General features: G+C 44.1%; 1 protein-coding gene across 1 annotated transcript in view; it reads left to right on the top strand.

Annotated features, from left to right (window-relative positions):
* Window positions 1–20395, top strand: part of CARD11 (caspase recruitment domain family member 11) — a 44824-nt gene extending 24429 nt beyond the window's left edge. The window contains exons 6-24 of the mRNA XM_063414559.1: window positions 832–984; window positions 1066–1191; window positions 1679–1876; window positions 2366–2545; window positions 3581–3635; window positions 4828–4937; window positions 6068–6171; window positions 9052–9104; window positions 9649–9781; window positions 10273–10474; window positions 10900–11026; window positions 12073–12313; window positions 12715–12811; window positions 13851–13946; window positions 14882–15014; window positions 15552–15731; window positions 16887–17011; window positions 17840–17955; window positions 18515–20395. Of these exons, the coding sequence (XP_063270629.1) occupies window positions 832–984; window positions 1066–1191; window positions 1679–1876; window positions 2366–2545; window positions 3581–3635; window positions 4828–4937; window positions 6068–6171; window positions 9052–9104; window positions 9649–9781; window positions 10273–10474; window positions 10900–11026; window positions 12073–12313; window positions 12715–12811; window positions 13851–13946; window positions 14882–15014; window positions 15552–15731; window positions 16887–17011; window positions 17840–17955; window positions 18515–18719 (2634 nt within the window). The 3' untranslated portion in view covers window positions 18720–20395. The remainder of the gene's footprint in view (window positions 1–831; window positions 985–1065; window positions 1192–1678; window positions 1877–2365; window positions 2546–3580; window positions 3636–4827; window positions 4938–6067; window positions 6172–9051; window positions 9105–9648; window positions 9782–10272; window positions 10475–10899; window positions 11027–12072; window positions 12314–12714; window positions 12812–13850; window positions 13947–14881; window positions 15015–15551; window positions 15732–16886; window positions 17012–17839; window positions 17956–18514) is intronic.
* Window positions 20396–23573: the final 3178 nt, after the last annotated feature.

Raw genomic sequence — 23573 nt, 5'->3', positions numbered from 1 at the left:
GTTAGAAAAGGATTGTATTTTAAAAGCATGTTAAAATGACACTTAAAAATTATCAATAGAAGACCTTTTAGAAATGGTTGTAACCTCTAGCAGTGCCTAACGATTCTTAGTTCTAACACAAATCCAATTCAAAGGTTGAAAAAAGGGTGTAGGATAGAAGATTCTGAGAGTTCTGGTCTATGTAGGTCTCTTATATTAATTTAAATGGTCTTATAACACTAAAAGAAACAGAGAAATAGCTAAAAATAGGATCAAAATTCTCCTAAGTGAAAGTATAAATAAACTCGAACCAGTTTGGTTTAGAAATGCTTAGGTATGCCTAATTCTAAATCTGAAAGAAATTATATTCCTGGACGGTGTAGAAAATGAAGCAGTGGTACAAGGTACTCCAGGCATTTAATATTCTCTGAGCACAGCTCTGCAAAGCCTGTGCATGCCTTAAAAATTCTCCTGAATATTTTCTTGGGCTCTGCTCTTTGGAAAAGGGTGATTTTTGTGCTCAGTTAGAGCTGATTAATAGAAAAGAGTTTTGAATGCAGGGCTTGGAGTGAAGAATTGTCACTGCATCCAAACCAGATCATATTATAGCCAGTACAATAGACCAGTAAAACAGTTCCTTCATCAGACTATTCTGACAGCAAGATAGATTTTATTCATCTTTTCTGATTCTGCTTTAAAATATGAACAAATGTCCGTCTTTTCTCCTGCTTTCCCATTGCAGTACCTTGTTCATTTGCTATTCCTCTTGCTTGTCACTGTCTCTGATACTTCTCTCCCTGCAAAACTATTTTCTGTTTCCCTGGCCTGGCTCTAAAAACTGTCTTTCCACAGGCTGACAAGAGGGGTTTGCCAGATTCAGACAAAGCCATTTTGGATATCCTGGAACACGACCGTAAGGAGGCACTGGAGGATCGCCACGAGCTGGTCAACAAGATCTTTAATCTCCAAGAGGAAATTCGTCATGTGGAGGACTTGAGAGACAAGGTGAGGAATGGAAGGGCAGAGAGATGGAATATCTCAAAATGCTGCTGAGAGCAGCGGTGGTTAACAGTGTGTCATTTCCAGTATCTTGAGGAGAAAGAAGATTTGGAGTTAAAGTGCTCAACACTAGGAAAAGACTGTGAGATGTACAAGCACCGCATGAACACTGTGATGATACAGCTGGAAGAGGTGGAAAAGGAGCGGGACCAGGTACCTCACAGTTAAAGCAGGGGAAAATCAATAGCAAAAGCCTCTATCTGTTCTGTCTCACTTTGGGGAATTGTAGGTAATTGGGCCCAAAATACCATTATAAAAGAGGCAGTTAGAAGAATGACTTGTTGGGATTTACATTATGGTAATTAAATACTGGGTAATATTGGGTTGTTTCCACAGTGTAGCATCTGGCGGGCAGGGCCAGGATCCTGACAGCAGCTCCTGCAAGGCTTTCTGTCAGTGTCAGGTCACCCCATTGGCACTTCGGGACATTTTCCCACCAATCCAGAGGGAGCTGTAAATGAACCACCCTCATCATCATAATTTTTAATGGTGCCCCTGTGGCACATCCTGGTCCTGCCTGCTGTGTTAATGAGTGACTGGGCACCGCTTCTGAAGCCCCCCTTGCCAAAACCTCACAAGCAAAGCAGCGGGAGGAGGCTCTGGTGCCCAGGTGCCAAGGAGGTTTCCTGCCCCGCCGCAGGCGTTCCGCTCGCGCGACGAGGCGCAGACACAGTACTCCCACTGCCTGATTGAGAAGGATAAATACAGGAAGCAGATCCGGGAGCTGGAGGAGAGGAACGACGAGCTGCGGATCGAGGTGGTGCGCAAGGAGGCGTGCATCGTCAACCTGGAGTGCAAACTGCGCCGCCTCTCCAAGGACAGCAACTTCCTCGACCAGGTACAGCCGAGACACACAGACACCTTCTCTTCTGTTAGGACTTGCTTTTGCAAATGTTTTGGTCTGGAAGGGAGAGGGGACTTTTCTAATTCTTTCCATGAATTAACTGAAAGAAAGAATCTCTTCCCACTAATTGTCAGTGTTGTGAATTCTTTGCTATAGTGTTTTTCAAGTTGTCTGTCATGCACGTGGCTTCCCAAAGGCTGCTGTTCTACAGCTTGACTTTAAATGGAAGGGAAAAAAATGCAGAAAAACAATTATTTTCTACACTGGGGTAGAAACTTAAAATTTTTTTAGGAATGTGAGTGAAAAAGAATTCAGCCTGTGAACTGAATCTCAGCCCAAATTACTGATTGGGTCTGCAGCCACATTCCACATGAGCTTCTGAAGCGCTGGAGTTGCAATAGGTTCAGTCAGATTGTTCTAAAGGAGGGTCATGTGTTGTACCAAACTGATCTCAGAATTAAAGTGTTCTCTTGTGATCTTTAGAGTTTGCCACGGAATCTGCCCATTACCGTTATCTCCCAGGCCTTTGGGACTTCTGGCCCAAAAGCCAACGGTCAGGAATGCGACGACTCCTCCACTTCTGAGGACTCTCCAGAAGACAGCAAATTCTTCTTGCCTGATCAAGTTCGTCTCAAGAGAAGAGTGAATCTCAAGGGGATCCAGGTGTGTGTGAATCTGAGGCTGGAATGACAGAGCAGGGACTTCTAGAACTATCAAATATAACACAAGTTGTGCCTGTGCCTCTGAAACTGCTGTAAAGATAAGAATAGATCTGTGTACGATAATGAGCTGTCAGTTTTTGCCCTGTGGTGATTTGCATCTTGAGGAGCAGATCTAATCAGGCTTCATAGGCTGTTTTCTGTCCCTTCTCCCATTTTCTGTTTTCTTCTTTCTTCTGCTGTTCATTCACATTCTTGGAGCGTTGTCAATAAATTGATTCTTTGCCTCCTTAACATTAGTGGAAAAAAAAAATGACATAATGCCTGAGGTCCAACACACACTGAAGGTGAAAAATGAAGCGTTGGTGGAAAAGCTCTCAGCAGCTGGAAGGAAAAATAGAAAGAAATGGACACAATCTACAGCAAAATTAACTATCTAATTTAGAATTAAATTATGGCAATTTCCTCACCCCTAAAAGGAAGGGGTAGCATGAGTTAGGTTCATGCTTTCCCCAACTAGCTGCATTCACATGGCTATTATATGATGCTGGATTCATGAACTGTAAAAAAACCCACAAAGAATCTAACTTTTGGGCTTTTGAGGTTCTCTTTCCTTTCATCTGTGTTTGAATTCTCCCTGCCCTTCATAACCTTTCTGAGCTCTGACTGTCATTATTACTTATGGCGATAGAGCTGCATTTTTCACATTGCACACTCCAAAAGGATGTCTGTTGTATTAACAGCTGCCTGAAACCAGTCCCAAGGCACCCACTTCACCTTTTGTCTCTTTGTTTCCCCAGCAGAATCTGGAAATTGCAATGCATTTGGGCCAGGCATTCACAAGTAGTCAGGTTGCTCATCCTCCATCACTGCTGTTGTATTTAGAGGCTTAAATATCTTCTAAATTTTGGGTCCTGTCATTTAAAGGAGGGCAAGTAGATTACAACATAACTGTTAAAAAAAGGTGGTGAAAATATCTGGTTTACAGTGTACTGTAAATATCCTGCATTTGTGCTGATTTTTGTCCTCTTTCTTTTAGATAAGTCCAAGAGCTAAATCCCCTGTCAGCATGAACAAAACATCAGAGTTTCAAGGTCAGAAAGAGCACCCATATCCTTATTCCTTTTCCATTGCTTTGTCTCTTTCACTTAATCTCTTTAAGTTATTTTAACAAATATGCCAACCAGGGAAATTCTTAACTAAGTCCAAGTCAGTAAAAAAAACAGTTTCTCTCACAGTTACAAATGTAATGATTTACAGTAGTCAAGTGTTCTACTTCGCTGTCCTCTCCATCCAAAGATGCCTTCTCAGGCACACAATATGCATCCCATAGCTTACCTAAATTTTCCATTTACTCAGTTTTCCATTTAGTTTACAAAAGTTGTAAAGTCATTTGTGTAACATCTGTACTAAAAATCATTATACCATTCTCTTTTTGCTGTTGGAAAAATCATTCAAGCTGAAAAGGCACTAATCTAGTGGTTGTCTAATGAGTTCCTTTGTCCTTCAGCAAAAGGGAATTAATTCTAAATCTAAAGCATTGCAAAGACTGGGAGAGGGGGATTGACCCATGCCCCAGCCAGATGCCAAATTACCAAATTTGTTGCTGTACAGTCATGTTTGAGTTATTCCTAATTCTACTTGTTTGTGTAACACTGCCCTGAAACACCAAACACCATCAGAGGCTGCACTTCCTTCAGCAGCTGTGTGTGCCCCTGTTGGACAAAATGTCCTGGGAAACACAGCTCCTGCTCCCAGGTATTCCATTAAACAGCAGCTTTGCTGTCAGGCAGTGTGCAACATCAGTACCAACAGAGGTGCTGAGCAAGGGAAGCAGTCCACATTCACTCTGTGTTATCTGCTCAGGGATCTCGGGTTTCTTGGTCCCTGTTGTAAATTCTTTGTTGTAACAAAGTGTAATTCAATGAGCCAAACTTTGCAGATTGCCAGATTCAGGCAGGGAAATTAAAACATAAATTCGTGAAACAATCCTCCTTTAATTTGTCAAATAGCATCCAGGGATCTGTTAAAAACATCCAGGACAGAGCTGAGAAACAAAGCGGGCAGGAGTCTGTGCAGAGGGGTGGAAATTTCCGTGCTTTGTTGGGAACTGCTGGGGAAGGAACAGGAGCCAGAGCTGCAGGGCAGGAGCATGTCTGGGACCAAGCCCAGCCAAAATGGAAAGAGAACATAAGTGCAGTGCACATGTGAAAGGCTCTGCGTTGGAAGTGCTCTGACATGCTTCTCTCTGTGTGTTTTCTGTTTCCCCTGTCCCTGTGAGTGCAGCAGTCAGAGCCCAGGAGGAGGACGGGGCTGAGGGCAGCACGGGCCGCACGGACACGAGCTCCTCTGTGTCCGTCAGTAACTCCATCAGCAGCTGTGAAGTCACCAAGATTGTAAGGACGCCCTTGCCTGTCTACAGCCACCTCTCCTAATGTGGTTCAGAGCTTTCACAACTCAGTGTTAGCACTTCCCCAGATCCCAGCTGAGATCCATTCAAGGCCCTTGTCAGAAGCTCCCTTAATCCTTTTACCAGCATTTTGTTAGAACTGTTATTAGCCTTTCCCAAAATCACAGAATTGGTTTATGTTTATTTAAAGATATTTCAGAGTATTTATGACCTCTTGCTGTCTCCTTATGCCATTTAACTTTTAGAAGAAAGAGATTTGCTTTAAAAGCTGCTTTGTAACTTATCTGAGAAAATTTTAAGGGTTTTTTGAGTTCTATAATGCTTTTCCTGTCTATAACAGCAAGTGAGGAAAGGGGTGCAGATCACAGTTGGAAATTTCTGCATACCATAGTCAAACCATTTCTTCCCTGCTTGCTGTATCCCCATAATCTTCCAAGGTAGATATTCCATTATACATATGTGAGCACTGACACAGCAGGACAGGCAGATAGAGAGAGTGCTCTTGCAGAGTGTTAATAACAAAGAACAAAACATCTTTCTAGAACACCATGAAAAATGCTGCCCCCAGGAAATTATACTCAAGAATAGCCAGGAAAGAACTTGCTGCCAGTTGTAATAAGCTTAGCTGGGTTAGGAACACTTTTTGGAATATCTGTTGGATGTTTAGATGACTTATACTGTTTTCCCTCTAGTGCAATTCAGGGTTTAGTTTCCAGAGTACTGGAAGATTAATTATTTAATATAAGGAGATCAGTATTTTTCTTCCTCATTTGAGCTATATGTATTTATATAAGTACACAAACTGCTTTTCGTCCCCCTCCTCCTGTCAGCTGTGCCACACACAAAAGTCAAGTGACAATGGCTCAGTAAATCAGGCAGTTATGTGGTCACAAGAGAAGGTGCAGTGGCAGCACACAAGCTGTGCCTTGTGCTAAAAACTGGGATATACGAGTGCTCTTGGATTCTGCACAGCTAGAATCAACTTTTCTTTTTCTGTGCGTGCTTCTCAGAGCAGAGCACAGCCAGTGCACCATTGCTAACGCTGCTGTGAGCCCGAGGTGAGAGCACATTTCATGCAGATAACCTCCCTGACACCTTTTGGGTTCTCGTTCAAAGCAAACCCTGCGGAATCGCAATGACAGCATCCTGTCAACCACGCCGGAGCCCCCCGGGAACGATTCCATCGTGCGGCGCTGCAAGGAGGACACCCCCCACTGCAGGTGGGTCACACCTGGGGAAACCCGGCACAAGGACACGGGAAAAGGGCTGCAGAGGGTCCGCCCCTGCTTGAAGAGTCTCTGTAAGGCATGGGATTAACTCAACTTCTCAAGGCTCAGCCCTTCATCGCACGTTTTGTCCGAAGCTCTCAGGAGTTCAGCCGGGATGGGTGACACGGTGACAGCCCCGCGGCACTGCCTGTGAAGGACAGAAACACAAACAGCGCTGGAATGACTCGGCACTGATGCTATCGGAGAAAGAGCTCTCTCTACCTCCATACATTGATCCAGCCTCAGTTTCTGCCCCTCAGCCCCGTGCTGCCCACGTGTCCCTGTTCTTTCCCCTTCTCCCAAAGCCGCCCTTTGCTCTGTAAGCTGCCAAAGCAGAGCAGAGCTGCTTGCACGTCTGTGAGGAGTGGAGAGGAGAGGTGCAGGAGGGAGGTGCTTTTTGTGAGTCTCAGGGTCTGTTTCTCAGCAGAGAAGGGAGGGGAGAGAGAGGCTTTGCCCTTGGCTTCTCCTTCTGCTGCAGCTTCCACTGTGTCAGGTCAGGGCCCCGTGGAGTTCCCCTGGCACTGAAATCACATCAGCTGCTGAGTGGGAAGTTGGTGGCAGGAAGGAGAGAGACCTCTCCAGTCTCACAGTTCCCTAAAGGGCACTGACCCCTTTTCTAAGAGGTTTTTTGCAAGGTGATACTCAGACATGCTGTGTTGGTGTGGTGTCAATAGCATCAGTGCATCAGAAATACCAGGAGACACAAATACATTCTCTAAAGGTCTCAGGCAGAAGGAGAAAAGAACAGAGCAGACCAATTTAGAGTAAAGCAATATATTTGGAAGGTTTAGATCTTTGTTAGATCTGGTTTTAGTATCTAGTCTTTATCACAACTTTATTCAGATTTTTATGTTTTTCAAAACAATCTTGATCTCGGGCAGGCTGCCACTTCTGCCTCTCTCTGTGGACAGCTTTGCAAGACAGCTTTCCACTGAGGACACCCTCAGCTGGTCCTCCCACATAATCTTCTAGGCTGCTGAGGATTGAAGCAGTGTTTATTTTAGTCTCCTTTTGCTTCTCCTTCATTGTTCTCTAAGTCCCTTTTTAAAGTGCATTGTATCAAGATGGAGAAAAGGGGTTTTTTATTAATGATTTGAATGTTTTGTGCTTCACGTGCTTGAGAAGCCTTTGGCATGCCTGAACTTTTCAATATTTGCAGTGTATTACAGGACACAGTAGAGATTACATGGAGATTGTTCATCTTGTGGACTTATTTCACTGTAACTCTGACTGTATTCTGTTCTGTGTGTTAAGGCATTGGAAGATTGAGTTGTACTGAAATCTGAATTTTACCCTCATATTAGACATTCTTCATATGGAAAGAAAAGGTACCCTGGAACAAGGTCTGAATGTGGGCTTAATCTGTTAGGCTGATAATCACTAAAGTCAAGTATCTCAAGAGCCTGTCCAAAAGTTCACTGCAGTTTATAACTTTATAATTAACATGCTAAATTTTTGGAACTTATTTGTGAACATAATCCAGAATAATTGCTGTTTGCAAGCCAAGTTGCAGGTTTCACAGTTCATCTCTTCTTAATTTGTGTGAAAAAAAAAAGGTGAGATCATCATTTAATGTAGGAAAAGGTACATTATTTCCCTGCTTATGCATGATGTAAAAATAGCTGATTCTCCGCAGCCTGGCTGCAAAAATTCACCCTTCAGCTGAAGCCAAATATGAGGAATATCAGCTCCACAGGAGACCTACAAATCATTTTGAATGGGAAAAACAACAAGCTGTTATTTAAACAGCTTTGCAACCAAAGGACATGCTTTAATGAAGTCCTTCTAGTGAAGCTGACAGATCACTCACTTGGCTGGACAGCCCAAATATCCCTGTAAGAGCAAAATTTTAGTGAATTTAGAGTGGTTTTAAGGCCAGCCAACCTAGTCACCTTTGCAGGAATGGCTGTGTCACTGGGCTGGGACCAGAGCTGTGGCAGTTCCTGTGCAAAAGCCTGGAGCACTTTGCCATTCTGTGCTGCAGGTACCTGAGTAGCCACGTGAGGTACCCTGAAACTGCTCTAAAATGCTTCAAGTACTTTAAATCAAGCAGGTGAATTGCTCCTCTTCTGCTGCACCTCAGTAACTTCCCCTGCATTCAGTCGTCCATCAGTGAACTTCTGGCTTTACTCTGTTGTGGAAAACCCCCATGGTGCAGGGCATGCACAGCAGGCACAGTGCAGGACATGCACAGCAGGCACAGTGCAGGGCATGCACGGTGCAGGACATGCACAGCAGGCACGGTGCAGGGCATGCACAGCAGGTGTGGTGCAGGGCATGCACAGCAGGCACAGTGCAGGGCATGCACGGTGCAGGACATGCACAGCAGGCACGGTGCAGGGCATGCACAGCAGGCACAGTGCAGGGCATGCACAGCAGGCGTGGTGCAGGGCATGCACAGCAGGCACAGTGCAGGGCATGCACAGCAGGCACGGTGCATCCCTTTATCTCCTGCTGAACTGTGTGATGTGAGTTACACACCACACCACCAGTCAGCAGCTTCCTCATCCAGCAAAATCTTCATTCCCTCACTGCTGTTGGCAGTTCCTCCTTCTGAGCCTTCTTGCTGCTTCATGTGCTTCCCATGCTGGCTGACACGTGGTGTCTCCTGCCCTTTTCTGTATCTTCCCTGGACCCTCAAGGATGTTTCTTGCTTATTTTTTTGCAGCTGCACCGTTGCCTGATGCAACACCTCCAACATCTTCCTTTTTCACAGAAGAAGTTCCTCCTTCACAACTTAATGAAATCTACCGAAGCTGGAACCTGCTGAAAGCTTGAAAGTGTTCAGCTTTCTCTCTCTTCCATTATCTCATGCTTTGTTTTTCATTCCAGCCTGGTTGAAGAGGACAATGACAGCTTTGGATGTGATGCTTTGGAGCTGGATGGTAAGCAAGAGAATATCAGGTATAATTGAATATGAAACCCTGATCAGCTCCCCATCTACAGAGACTGTCAGATAACCAGCCACGCTCTAATTAAATGGGACACACAGCCTGTGAGATAATCAAGAAAACAAAGGGTTGGCCAGTGGTGAGAAAGGGAAAGCAGTCATTCCTGAAGAACTAAGTGGGAAAAAGGTTATATTTGATACCATGAGGGTGGTCAAACACTGGAACGGGGTTGTCCAGAGAGCTTTAGTCAAACTCTTCATACTTGGAAATACCAAAACCCAGCTGGACAAAGTCCTGAGCAAACTCCTTGACCTGACTCTGCATTGACCTTTGACTAGACAATCTCCAGGGGCCCCATCCCACTTTCTGTTCTATGAGAGTGGCATTCCTTGTGCCATGTCCTGTGGGCATGAATCACACCTCTGCAGGAAGAATTGCCTTCTTCAGCTTTGGCCAGGATCAATTAAAATTAATTTTCCCCTTTTCCATCTTTGTCACTTTATCTAGGACTCATTATCATTCTTGTTACTCTTTCCAGATGACAGTCACGACAGGAATTCACATGGAGCTCCTTCAGTGCACTCTTCCTCTTCTTCTCATCAGTCAGAAGGCCTGGATGCCTATGAGCTTGAGCATGTCAACTCCATATTTAGAAAGTTCTCTCTGGAAAGGTATTTGAGATGCCAGTTTACCTACCTTAGAGACTGAGAGGAAAGGGTCCTATGGTAGAAATTCTCTATTTATTTATTAGTTGCTGAAGTTATAACAGCAGGAGTGATTATGGTGACAGCGGGATAACGTTATCTTGAAGCCCTTTCACGTCCTGTAAACCCGTGAAGGTCATCCTAAAAATTCAAAAACTTCAAGGCAGACAAAATGTTCTAAAGGCTTCAAGGCTAAAGGCTTTCTCCTTGTGATCTTGCTATCTTGCTGCAAGAGCTTGCTGGGTGGAGAACTGTTATACACTGAGTTTGCAGAGATGCACTGGGAGCAATCCAAACTCTTCTCCAGAACTTGTGCAGTACTGAGGAGGATTTCTTTTAGAGTCCTTAGGTCCTAGTGCTTGATAATGCTAGAAGTTTATTTGAATATCTCTTATTTCTCATGCATGCATTTAACTCAGAGGGAGATAACCAGTTGTCCCTTTCTCTCATGGACGCAGACCCTTCCGTCCCTCTGTCACCTCTGTGGGTCACATCCGGAGCTCGTGTCACACGATCCAGCGTGTGACGCTCAACGGGGACAGCCTCAACTCAGAGATCACCCTGCTGGGGGGCAATGACAAAGGCAGCTTCGTCAGCTCTGTCAAGACAGGCTCCTCTGCAGAGAAAGCCGGCCTTCGGGAGGGGCACCAGATCCTGCTGGTGAGCATGAAACCGTCACAGGCAGCGCCGGGTGTCTGCCCCCCACCTGGGCTGTCCCTGCCACCCCACGAGCACAAGCTCAAAAGTGCTCCTGCCAAGTTTCTCTTTACTTACTTCTCCCTCCATTGCCAGTGTTCCCAAACCATTTTCCTGTTAAAATGCCTCCAAAAGGGAAAAAATATCCCACTCCCAATTTATATTCCTGCATTTCTTATTGCCAGGGAAGCCTGGGATTGTCCAAGTGCTGCAGTTCTGTTGACTGCTAGCATTCCTAATTTGAGAGGGAAAGAATTATATAATCTACATCCTGATAACAAAGTGTCTGCATTGTTTAATAAGAAAATGATCATAGCACTTTAAAAAAATGGTTTAATTGACTCAGAGATTGAACCTGCACTGGAGAGTAATATTTCTTTCATCTCTAGCTGGAGGGCTGCATTAAAGGGGAAAATCAAAGTGTTCCTTTGGCTACTTGCACAAAGGAAGAAGTTCACTGGACAATTCAGAGGTGCAGTGGTCCCGTAACACTCCAGTATAAATCAAATCATGAAGGTAAGACCAAAAGTATTTCTTATCTCAAGCAGTCCCAAGGCTTTTATAGCAACTTGTCTGGAAGAGAGTGACAGAACCTCTTTATCTTTGGGATAAATCTGGAGCATGCCACTGGTGTTAATTACAGCTCCTCTGTGGAACTGCTTCAGCTTTTAGCCTGGTGTCTGAGAGAAAAACAAACATGTGCTTTTCTGGAATTCTGAAAAATTTACACGGTGGCCAATAGCAACATGACTCATGAAACACACTCAAGCTTATTTTTATGTACACTTTTCTGCAATACAATGTGGTGAGCTGAATGATCTTTATCCATCTGGTCGATTTAGCATTTACCTGATGGAGTTGCCCTGTTTATTACCTTTGTGGCTTTATCTTATCTTTAACGGCTGGAGTTCATGTGTGGCGAACAGAATTTGATTTTAGTGTTCAGGTTCTATAATGATAATTTCAGGTTATGGATCAAAAATTACACTCCAAAATCTATTCTTTACTGGTGTGTATAAATGGGCATTCATGTTTTTATGCTGGTTAGAGAATTTCAGCTGTATAGATCACGCGGGAAGTGATGCCTTTGATTTTCTTTGATGTTTTCAATGGTAGGAAAGACTACTGCAATTTGAGCATCACTTAACTGCAGATAAAGCATGTTATAGATTCTGGGAGTGCCAATTAGAGCTAATAATAAGAGGAATAACCTGTCATTAAAATTGGTGGCAGAACTCACACGGTACTTAGAGGGCAGAGCTATAGCTGTGTCTGTGTCTTTGCTGAGTTCTCTGTTCCTCAGGTCATGTGGGTTGCACTGAGAATGGAGCTACCTAAAAGTAGCATTATAATGAGAATATTCCCACAGAGCCTGCAGCAGCAGCACGGGCTGTCCCTGAGTCAGTGCCCCAGCAGTGTCTCTGAGGTGCAGGCCCATGATCTTGCTGCAGTACTGCAGGCAGCACTGAGGGAGCACAAACCTCTCTCAGAGGAACCTGTGGCTGCTCCCAGAGGGACAGCAGAGTGTCAGATCCTGCCTCACCCTCCCCTCCCTGCTGCAGGGTACCGCAGGCTGCTGTCCGAGATGGAGGAAGGGCTCATCACCTCTGGGGACTCCTTCCACATCCGCCTGAACCTCAACATCTCCAGCCAGCTGGACTGCTGCTCCCTGTCCGTGAAGTGCGACGAGATCGTCCACATTCTGGACACCATGTACCTGGGCAGGTGTGAGTGGCTGTGTGCCAGGGTGGACCCCTTCACCGACAGGGACCTGGAGATGGGCACCATCCCCAGCTACAGCAGGTGAGAGCGATGCTGAAGGACCATTACTGAGAGCAGGCATCCAGAAACAGGGAACTCAGTTACTGCTGTGAGAAAAGAGGTGTCTGTGTCTTCAATTTTGAGAAAAGGTCTGTGTAACAGTGCAGATTCCAGATGTTACCTGAAAAAATAAAGTGAGTCACTCAAAAAGTGTCATATGCAAAAATTGCATGGATATTCTTTAATCCTTAACTGTACTGCAGCTCTTCGTATTGTTTTGTTCCTGCCTTTACTGCATGGTTCAGTCAGTCCTCACCGCTATTTCTGTTTAATCTTTTAAATAGAAAGGGTCTTTTCTGTAGGCACAGAGCCATTGCAATCCAGCTTCCTTGTGAGTGGTTTCAGAAATATCTTGATCTGTGTGATTTCATCCTTTCTTTCAGAGCCCAGCAGCTCCTTTTGGTGAAGCTGCAGCGGTTGATGCACAAAGGAAGCAAAGATGAGACAGAAAACTCCTACAACACCCTTCGGGCACTGCGGGTAAGAATCTACAAAGTCTTTAACACCTCATTCTCCCTTGCTGCTGGTTTTTCACTTTTCATTTTTCATCATCATTTTACAGAAATTCCTGTTTACACTCTCCGTAGGTTTTGATTGTGTCAGGCAATGGGCACCTTCTGTTTGCTTTAAGTAATATTGTCCCTGGGAATGAACCCAACTCTGGCTATTAACCCTTCTAGCTAGGAGGGACTAAACTTTAAAAGTCCAAACTCTGTTCTGTGTTTTAGTTGCCCTTCTCATGCTTCTCTGCCCACAGAAATTTAATACATCTTCATGTACACATGAGGAAAAAGCTGAGTTCTTGAGTTAATGATCAGAATTATTTCTCTCCTGTTGTGAATAAGCCTCTAAACCACAGAGTCTGTTGTCCCACTTTAGAAAGACCCGTCTCTTCCAGCCTGGAGTCTGTGGAGAGAATTGGAATTATCAGGCCTTCACACACAACAGCCCTTCTGATTTTTCCATCACTAAAAACAATTCGATTTTTCTTTCTTTAGACCCCAAAATTCCATTTTTACATGATTAAAAATGCCTTCCTTGTGTATTAGTTACCATAAGTTATTTTTGGAGCCTGGGAGACATTCATGCTTCTAAGTTTTGCAGACAGGTAGACAGTGCTTGTGCTTGATTTCAGTCAAGGTTAAGTGTCACACATTCCTTCTGTGCTCGCAGCCCCACTGATCAAAGGGACAGAGATCACTGGCAGAGGTGCTTGTGAAAGCAAAAGCTGTGCGTGCTCTTTCTTGGTGCAGAAATTATCTCTTTCTCAGGTGTGGAGAACAATCTGTGGACAAAGGAATGTGAAGAGCAGTGAAAAAGCAGCGTTTGTCAGCACAGGCTGTGCTCTGCCCACTGTTTGTTTAGAACACTGTATTTGGGATAGGTGTCAATCACTACCCCTTTTATTGGAAATATAAAATATCTGGTTTGACTTCACCTGTTTCTCAAATGTTGTGATTTAAAAAAAAAAATTAAAAAGAGTGTGGAGAAGAAAAACTCTTGTGTTATTTTTCCCTAGAATACCTTGCAGCCAGAGGAGCCAGCCCTGCAGAACGACCCAAAAACCAGCCCTCGCCTATCCAGAGCAAGCTTTCTTTTGGGTCAGATTTTACAGGTAATAAAGTTCTACTCCCCAGTGCAATGTCTGAAACAGTAGATTTGAACAGCAGATGTTCTCAGGCTGTCCTAATTCGCCCAGAAATCCCAGCTCAGGTCTAGAGGTTGTATCAGAATTTATTCCTATCAAAAAGATGTTTAATGCATGAAGGAGAAGGATGGGTTGTGTTTTCTGTTGTGATGTGGGGTGTTTGTTTTTAAGAGATGGCTCCCATTACAGATGTGCCTTGAGGAATCCCACACAGCTGCCATCAGAGCTGAAATGTGCATTGTTTCTACCATAAGGACAAATCCAATGGGCTGAATCAAATCTCCAAGCCTGGGAGATAGGGCTCCATCAGAAAATAGTTCTTTAATTGCAGGCCAGTGACTCTGAGCGTGACAGAAACTGTGTGAAAGATAAAGCCTTGTGGAGGAAGGTGGCTGGGAAAGGTTAGCAAATACACAGGAGGAAGAGTTAATGTTTGGATAGAGGAATAGGAGAGTGGATGAGGAAGGAAAGCACAAAGCCTATTTCTTGTGTAAAATGACTGTAAAAAGATGCCATTTGGGAGTTTTTAAGTCTCTCTGGTAGAGCAAAGAAGAGGCAGTTTGGGTATAGCCTGTGATAGGCTTGTGCATATACTCTGGGTATGATGTACACGTTGGTGCTTGTAGTGGTGATAGCAGGGAGCTTTGCAAAGGGAAAACATGCCTCTGAAGAGCAGAGAACAAAACAACAAATCCCAAAGGGGATTAACACAGGCTCTGAAACAGATCTATGATATTTAAAGAGTCTTAGAATTCAGTCCACAGATCCATGGAGTCCTGTCTTTGACAGACACAAGTGATTCAGATCTCGTAGGTAACGAGTGTCACCTGATGCATACATGGGAGGGTAAATAATGCAAGAAATGAGGCTCAAATCTCTCTTTTTTTCGTTCACTTTTTTAGTTTGTCAGTAGGTCTGAGAACAAATACAAACGAATGAACAGCAACGAGCGGGTCCGCATTGTCACAGGCTGGCCCTCGGGGCTGGCACTGAGCTCCTCCGAAGGGAAGAAGCAGCTGCCTGATAAACTGGAAGGTACAAATCTAAAATAGCCTTTACACACATAGCACTGGCACAAGGGCCTACATAAACACCTGCAGAACAGCGGGGCTGCAAAATATTTCACAGATCTTGCATTTGGGGTCCACTCTGCAAAAGTTCATCAGCAATTGTGACCAAAACTGATTTTGTTTCGTGTGCTTGGGGCACTCAGCCTTCACAGGCAGCTTTAGCACACTGTCCTGTTTGGCTGGCAGTTCTTCCTAGGTGCTTTCTTGCCTTTTGCTCCAAAACATTTACCTTGGAGTAAGTCACATTAATAGGCAGAGAGTCTCCAAGCAAATGTTGTGTTGAAGAGGTTAAGAAATAAAATCTTGAAAGCAAAAGGCAGTTGAATTATTTAGTATTAGGCTGGACATCACAGTGCTGTGAGTATACTAAAGATAACCCCAGCAAAAGGGAAGGAGGACCACCATGACTACCATGTCCTTTCTGGTTCATGTGTTCCTCCTTTTTTTCTCCAAATATTGATGGAGAGGCACCCAGAGGATGAATGTCTCGTTCTTTGCTCAGATTTGGATTCTGAGAGTGAAATGGAGAAGAAGCTCAGCCTGATCCCCTATAGCTTGGTGAGACCCATCCACTGCGAGCGCAGGCGCCCCGTGCTCTTCACCCCCAGCATGCTGGCCAAGCCCTTGGTGCAGAAGCTTCTCAACTCTGGAGGTGCCCTGGAATTCAACATTTGCAAGCCAGGTAACGGGATAAGAGAGGGGCACGACTGCCAGCCCTCAGTGTTGGAAATGTGAACATATATATGCGTGCACACGTAGGGGAATGCACATGTGAGAGTTGCTTGAGGTACTTCAAGTCACATCAGAGTGATGTGTAGCTGTAAATCCTGCTTTTTGAGACTATCTGGGATATTTGAATGTTTTTGAGACAGCCAGTACACATGGTTATGAGATTCTGTGTCTATAAATATTATCCATGTGTATGCTGTGTGGTTGCTAGGCTGCCCCTCAGAGACTGAAATGCTGTGAGTGCTCTTTCTGTTTGCATACTGTTTGCATACTGCATATCTAGGCAATGTGAAATTTTGATTAATTTGTTTCTAGTATTTGCTATTATGAGGAATATCTTCCCTAGAGCGACTTTAGGTTTCTGTCTCATCCAAGCTGTGAAGATTGTGCATTTGATCTACTGGAAAGACTGATTTTCTTCCATGCTAAGTATTTACTATTAAAGCAGTACGCAGTGCCGTGATGGCTGCAGGGCAGGATTGTATACAACCCAGCATTAAACAGAGCTGACGTTTCATTTTTACACTAATATCGAATACCCACAGCATAGTGTGCAGCCTTACAGTCATCCAGACAGAGAAACTGAGAAGTTAAGTATTATAATAAATATCCCCTGTCTTGCAACATAAAACAAAAGCTTTGATGTAGAGCTGCAATTCACAAGGGGGCTGGTACCACACATTGCAACCTAAGCCAAATTTTTTGGAAACTTTAAACACAAATGTTGGAACACTAAATCCTTGTTTTAGGAGCCTGTGCTGAAGAGACCAGCTTTTTTCAGCACTTCTCAGCACCCTCCAACCCTGAACTGTTACTGTATACCATTAGGTGCTGGAATTGTATTTACTGTTTTAATTTAATGCCTTCATAGTGTTGTAGTAATTGCCCAAGGACTCATTGGTGCAGGATATAGCTGAGATGCTCAGCTGTGATCAGATTAGGCTTTAATTGAATTCAATGGAAGAAATGAGGCAGCTGTTAAGACAATTCATTGCTCATCCTCCTTCCCTGAACCATCCTTACATCCCAAGTGAAGTACTACTGGATACTTTTCTACGTGTTCTGCTGCTGTAAATTTGATTCTGTCCCCATCCACATCTCTTCCTAGATATTGTAACAAAGGAAGAGTTCTTAAGGAAGCAGAGGACAGAGACTGTCATCTTCAGCAGAGAAAAGAATCTGAACACATACGAATGTATTGTACCTGCCAACATCGAGGCTGTTGCTCTCAAGGTGCTCACAGTGCTCTGGGTCCCTCTGGGCTCTCTGTGAACCTCTCTGCAATGTCGTGGATAACAGACTGACCAATTTACAGTGGCACATTCTATCTCCTGCCCTGCTTCAATCTCAGATTTTTATTTATTCCCCCAAATGGTTTTTATTTGTGCTCTTTTCCTTTTCTTTCCCATCCTCAGCCATATCCTTTTATATTCTCCCTCATTCCCTGTGATGACCCACATAGATGCAGTTAAATATCCTTTCATTTTCTGTGCTCCATCCTTTATTCATTTCCTTTTCATATCATAAGTATATATGAATACACGAGAGAGTAAGAGACACAAGGACCTAGACAAAGGAAAGAGAAGCCTGAAACCCAGACACAGGGGTGTACAGAACAAAGATAACAATGCCCAAGACAGAGATCTGATGTCAAGTAGAGTAGATTTGATGCACAGCATGTAAAAAAAGGAGAATTAAAGCGATGGTTTTTTGTCTCACAAGTAGTTGCAGTAGATGTTCTTTCTGAACTAAAAGCAACTCTCTGTGTTTGTGTGTCTATATGTAAAACTGGTGTTTTATCATACCCTTCATCTTTAGAGCAATTCATTTCCATTTTAAACCTTTTTAGAGAGCTGTTAAGTTCAGCTGTTATTTGACTGACTAGTTTAAAACCAGTAGGAGGAGCTGGACTTTGAATGCATATTTGATTAAAAGGTTTTAAATCAGTACAATGGTAAATAGAGAGCTTTCCAAATGACCCCATAAGGGATAGATATCATTATCTTGAGATTCCACAGCAGTGAATTCTCCTTTGTGACACTGTTATGACTTTGTTTTTAGAACAAGCATTGTCTCCTGGAAGCTGGAATAAGCTGCACGAAGGATTTAATCAAAGCCAAGATATATCCTATTGTTCTCTTTATAAGAGTCTCAGAGAAAAACATCAAGAGGTTCAGGTAACATATCAAACCTTTTGCATATTTGATGTTCCATCTTGTTCAGTGAATAATTCTGGAGTCCAATAATGTTCTCACTGAGAGAAATAAAGCACCTCATCCCTCTCCATCTGGTGTTCTATGTGCACTATTTCCTCCCATGACTCCTCCCTGAAATCTTACAACCAGAGAAAGCAGGAATTCCCCAAATCTGGCACTCTTTCACTGTCACTGGTGGCAATGAGCATTGTGGGAGGATGAGACTGAAGAAAATGTGGTTTTCTCCATGCTCAGCACTCCCACAGCATTTCTAAAGGTAATGCAAGCTGGAAGAGGAGAGCTCATAAACACTTGCACTCTCCCTCCACTCAGTCCTCTTGAATTGTTTCCCCATAGCTAATATTTCTCCTTGGGGGCAGCATGGAGGTAAGGGGATGGTAGACCTGGAGTAGCTGCATTCTCCACTGCTTTTATTGCTTGTAAGTAGTTAGGAGAAAATAAATTCTTGATGGGACAGCTGGGACTACAGGATTAACTTCAAATGCAAGACATTTATTTTTGGTCTGCTCGCTTGATACAGGAAACTGCTGCCGAAGCCAGAGACCGAGGATGAGTTTTTACGGCTGTGCCGCCTGAAGGAGAAGGAACTGGAGGCACTGCCCTGCCTTTATGCCTCTGTGGAGGCAGAGGCGTGGAGCAGCATCGAGGATCTTATCCGGACAATAAAGGACAGGATCGGGGAAGAGCAGCGGAAAACCATCTGGGTGGATGAAGATCAGCTGTAAAAGCAGCACGGAGCTCTGTGGTGAGAAAGGGACACAGCCAGGCGGAGCAGGGGCGCACAGAGGTCTCTGGTGAGGTGTCCAGAGCTCACTCCTGTTTCACCCGAGCTGGCTGGGCATTCCTGCTGGCAGGATACGTGTCTGGAATGGGACTGGAGCTGTGTGGAAGAGCCAGAGCCTCAGATGCTGGGATCCAGGCTGATGTGGGGCCACCACCACAATTTCTGATCCAGTGGCATTTCTTAAGGGACAGCAGCTGTTTAACACATGAGGACAAAGATCTTGGGAGAGAGATTGGGGTAATTTATTATGTTCAAAATACAGATCTCTTTTGTCTCATTGAAAACTTCTGTTGAGACCAAATAAGTGGAATCTGAAAGGGATAAGGCATGGGAATTGGGCTCCAGGATGAGGAATTGAAATGTGTCCCACACCCCCCCGAGGTGGGACACATCAGGGACACGAGAGAATAACTGAACATACCCAGCTGAGGAAGCTGAGGGCTGGTTGGGAGCAGCAGCAACACAACTACTGATGGCCAGAGCAGCTCTGTAGCCCTGTTTCTCCACAGCCATTTTAATCAAAAGAGAAGAAAATAGCTATTCCTCCTGGCATTAACTAAAATGAAAATTTTCTCTTCGTTTTGAAACCCCAGTTTTATTTAACAGTTTTGCAGGTTTCCTTTGTAGTCCTGGCACTTGCAGGAAAACAGACTTCACTGTCCCAGTGGCACATCAGATCTTTCCAGATCTGCCAATGTTTCATTTAGTTTCTACCTGCCTCTACATCATATTAATTTGTACATCTCTCAGTTTTTAACATTTTTTTACTCATGGAAAATACCACGGTGCCTTCTTCGGACAACAGGTTTCTCTGTTCCTTCACTGAAATATTTCTCTACAACATCACTGCCTGCCAACATGCCTGCTCTCAACAGGAGGGACTATTCTGAGAAGAAGAAAAGGAGAATTTCATAAGCCAGTAATTGCTGTGAACCACTCAGTGCTTGACCTGTGTGCCGTGACTGACAGCGAGGAGATCGGCGGGCACCACGCTGTGCTGGGGCCAAGTGGAAAATGCTTCCACAAGTGTGTGGAGAGGTGAGGAGACCACGTCCCATTTTCAAAAGCACTTAAGTCCTCAGAGAGTTTAAGTTTCACTGCTCATGAGTGTGACTTAGACTCCTAAATCTCTTCAGTCTTTGAAATCTTTCCTCTCGACATTAGACGCTGTACTGAGATTGCCAAATTGATCCAATAAAACTGACCCGATAATAATGACTCGTGCAATTGCTGATCCGAAATGCAATAAAAATTGACCTACAGATGAAGAGTGGTCCATCCCATTGTCCTTAGATCCTTCATTCCTTGCCATATCCCTCCCTTTCAAGATGCATTTAATAACAAATTTCCTTCTGCATTCATCTCCAGTCCCCCATCTTGGTGCTGAGGGCTGATGTAGAGCAGCAGGCAATAAAAATACAATCAGAATCTAAACAGAACATCTGGCCTGGTTGCCTTCACTAGATTAGCTGCTCCCTTGTCTTTGCAACAAACTTCTGCTGTGGGTGTCTCTCAGGTAGGCTGGGTCAGCTCATGTTGGCTTGTGGGATTGTGCTTTTCTTTTATGCTCTTTTTTCTTTTATGCTCTTCTCTTATATGCACATCATTTTTTAACTAATGGAATCTTCGAGAAGTAATTTATGTCACTTTACATCCAATTGCTGCTGCTGTGTTTCTCAAGTTATTAATGTTTGAAAGAATGTTCATAGCTAGCACTTCTCAGAGAATAGCTCTTTACCTGCCCAGTGCCATCTGCCTGGACTGTGCAAACAGGGGGATACTTCCATGTGCAGTCTCTTCACAAAAAGGACAGGCTGCACACACAATTTGCAACTCCCTCCAGGGCAAAGAATAACAACCAGTTGGGGTATATATAGAACAAATTGGATGATTCTTCAGAGATCCTCTGTAGCTCAAGCAGAAATAAGAAAGCATCAGTTGGAGGAACTAAACCTTCCAGGAGCATTTTGCATTCATTCCTAATGTCCTGATAATGCAACCTTGTGTAACAGCTGCCTGTGGTTTGTTCCTGCCCCTCTTGTGAAAGCTTTTGAGCCCACAGCTGAGCAATGGGAGGGACTGCAGGAACATTTCTCAGCTGCTTCAGCAAAAAGTTCAGCCAGGTCAGCGTCAGCTGCCTCCAGGAGCCAGCAGCTGAGTGCTCACCGGCCAGCGCGCCGAGGATGTCCGTGTGCCACTGGCTGTGCCACAGGGGTCCCCACCATCTGCTGGAGTGGCTGCAACAGATGGCAGTGGGGCAGAGGAGGTGGGCTGTCTCAGAGTGCCGTGGCTGTTCCTGCAGTGATCTCCTCTCCCCACAGCTTTGTGTCTCTTTGCACGGACAAACTGAAGATGTGATTTGTCCCACTTCACTTTCGGCACAGGAAAGGCATATGGCAAACTCTGGAGGAGGTTCCTTTGCAGTGAGCAGGATACACCTCCAAAGAGCTGTGTCTCTGATTTACTGGAGATGGCTATCTAAGGGTGTGATGAATTGACCTCTGAACTGTCGGGAGTTTTCATAGACTACAGCAAGAAACGAGAGAATTAGCCCAGCCCTTAGCATTTAGCTCTTTGATCTGTAATTTAGGACAGCTAAACCACCATATGGGAAAAGGGAAAGTAGAGATTGAGGCAGAGAACAAGAGATCTAATTATTTCTGTGAAACAAGAGAGGAACGGATACATGGAACAGACCTTTCTTCTCGTATCCAAGTGCATCTGTAAATTCCCAGCTCTGCAGACACTGTAGGGCCTTGGGGTTGTCTGCTCATGTAAAGCAAAACAAGCAGACCCTGCCCAGGGCAGTTCATGGCACAGCTGTGTGCTGTACCCTGCACAAGCCTCATCTCTCTGGGACTCGGTGCAGGAGGACTCAAAACTCTGCTCCCTCTTGACTTCTGGGCGTGAACTCCAAGAGCAGATCTGGAGCTGGAGTGGAGCTGCAAAACAGCCACGGAGCAAAAGGGGCCATGGCCATTTACACTGGCTGGGAGTTTCCTCTGCTCTGGAGGCAAGAGCTGTCCCCTCAGCTGTCCCACACCTTCTGAAATACACTCAGATCTTGAAAAGAGGCCATGATTTTCCCTGAATGTCAGAGTGCTTGGATCAGTGTGGATTGCAAGTCCTGAACCAGCAGGTTTGGAATTGGGGCTGCAGATCACTGTGGTATTTTCCATTCTGCTAAATCTCCCTTGTGAGATATCAGGTACCTTGGGGCACATCCCAGTTACACAAACCTGGGCTCAGCACATGCACAAAAGCCCAGCAGGCATAACCAGCTTCAGCAGGGGTTGTGTGATTGAAAAACTGAGAACAACAATTGAGAAAACAAAATGGGAATTGGAAATGTTGTAAATGTTTCCTGTAAATAGTCACAATGGAATCTCAAGCAGATTCCCCACCTGATCTCATCAAAGGCTTAGAATGGGACAAGTGTCATGTTGATTTATTCTTTGGTGGTTTCTGTATTTAAGACTTGATATGAGTTTTGGAGTCACTAACTGGATTTGCAGGTACCATCAAAATTCAGATACATTCTCTAAATCAGTCTAAAGAGGGAAATTCCAGCTGAGTTGGAACTGGAGGCTGTGCTTGGACCACGTGTGGATCCCCACCTAAGGTAAGCAACATTCACAGCACAACCCGTTGTGAAATCCCTCATGGTTTTTAATTGAAATCTGGGACCATTTCTCAGCAATTTGCATTTTAAGTTAGAAAGGAGGTAACAGAAAGCCTGGAAATTGCCCTGTGTTTGGTCTGCTGCTTCTACTATAAGAGGTGTAAAACATAGAATAATAACTGCCTTTCAAAATGGATTATTTGAAAACTACTTCTTCTTGCTTTTAAGAGCTCACAAGAGCTTGTTGGAAAATTTTTCACATGCAGATTGTTCTCCTGAAAATGTCATTGAAAAATTGCCCACTAGAAAATGCAATTGGAAATTTTTTCAATGGAATATTGTTCTGTTAGAAAATATGTTTTCATCTAAATCAAATGTCTATGGAAATTCATCCATTCCAACATTTCATTTTAAAAAAATTGAAAGTATTTCAATAATACTGAAGCAGTCATTTTCAATGTTTCACATACTTTCAATCTTTTATCTAAAAACATTTCTGGGGTTAATTTTTAATTTTTATAGGTAAAATATTTTTTAAAGTCTACATTTAAGCATTTGATTTGATTGAAACACTTATATTTGATGTTTATATCCTGCAAAATAATGGAAGTAATGGCTTACAGCTCTCACATGTGGTATAATATCTGTGCTCACAAGAGAAGAACCAGACTGAGTCTGGCTTTGCGTTCTGTTTAACTCTGCTGCTGAAATGATGTATTGTATAAGTCAGTATCATGCAGTTCAGCACATTGGGGAATTGTTGCAGGTAAAAATTTCATGCAAACTTTATTACACAGAATTGGATATTCCTTTGAATCAGAATTCTGGCTGGAGGCAAAGCTGTCAATCGGTCCGGCTGCAGCACAGACAGCTCTGGCAGCACAGTTTGCAGGGGGGTAGGAACACACACAAAGCAGACTTGTGCCTACAAACTTGAATTGGAGATAGATGCCAAAGCTGGAAAAATGCCTGTAAACCTGTTGGAGGTTTCTGTATTCTTTCTGCCAAGCTCTTTTCATGCCCGGGGTTCGAGAGCTCTGTACAAGGCTGCAGTGGGGCACTGCTGAGCCCTGGAGCTGCTTGCAGCTTCTTAGCCCTGCCTGGGCTGGGCTGCCTAAGCAGCAGTTGTTAAACTGCTCCCTGGAGACTGGAAAAGCAAGACACAGGAGTTTA

This window comes from Prinia subflava, chromosome 17 (assembly GCF_021018805.1).
Source record: "Prinia subflava isolate CZ2003 ecotype Zambia chromosome 17, Cam_Psub_1.2, whole genome shotgun sequence".
Classification (NCBI taxonomy): Eukaryota; Metazoa; Chordata; class Aves; order Passeriformes; family Cisticolidae; genus Prinia; species Prinia subflava.
Note: the sequence above shows the minus strand (reverse complement) of the source record. Positions and strands in the feature narration are given on the sequence as shown.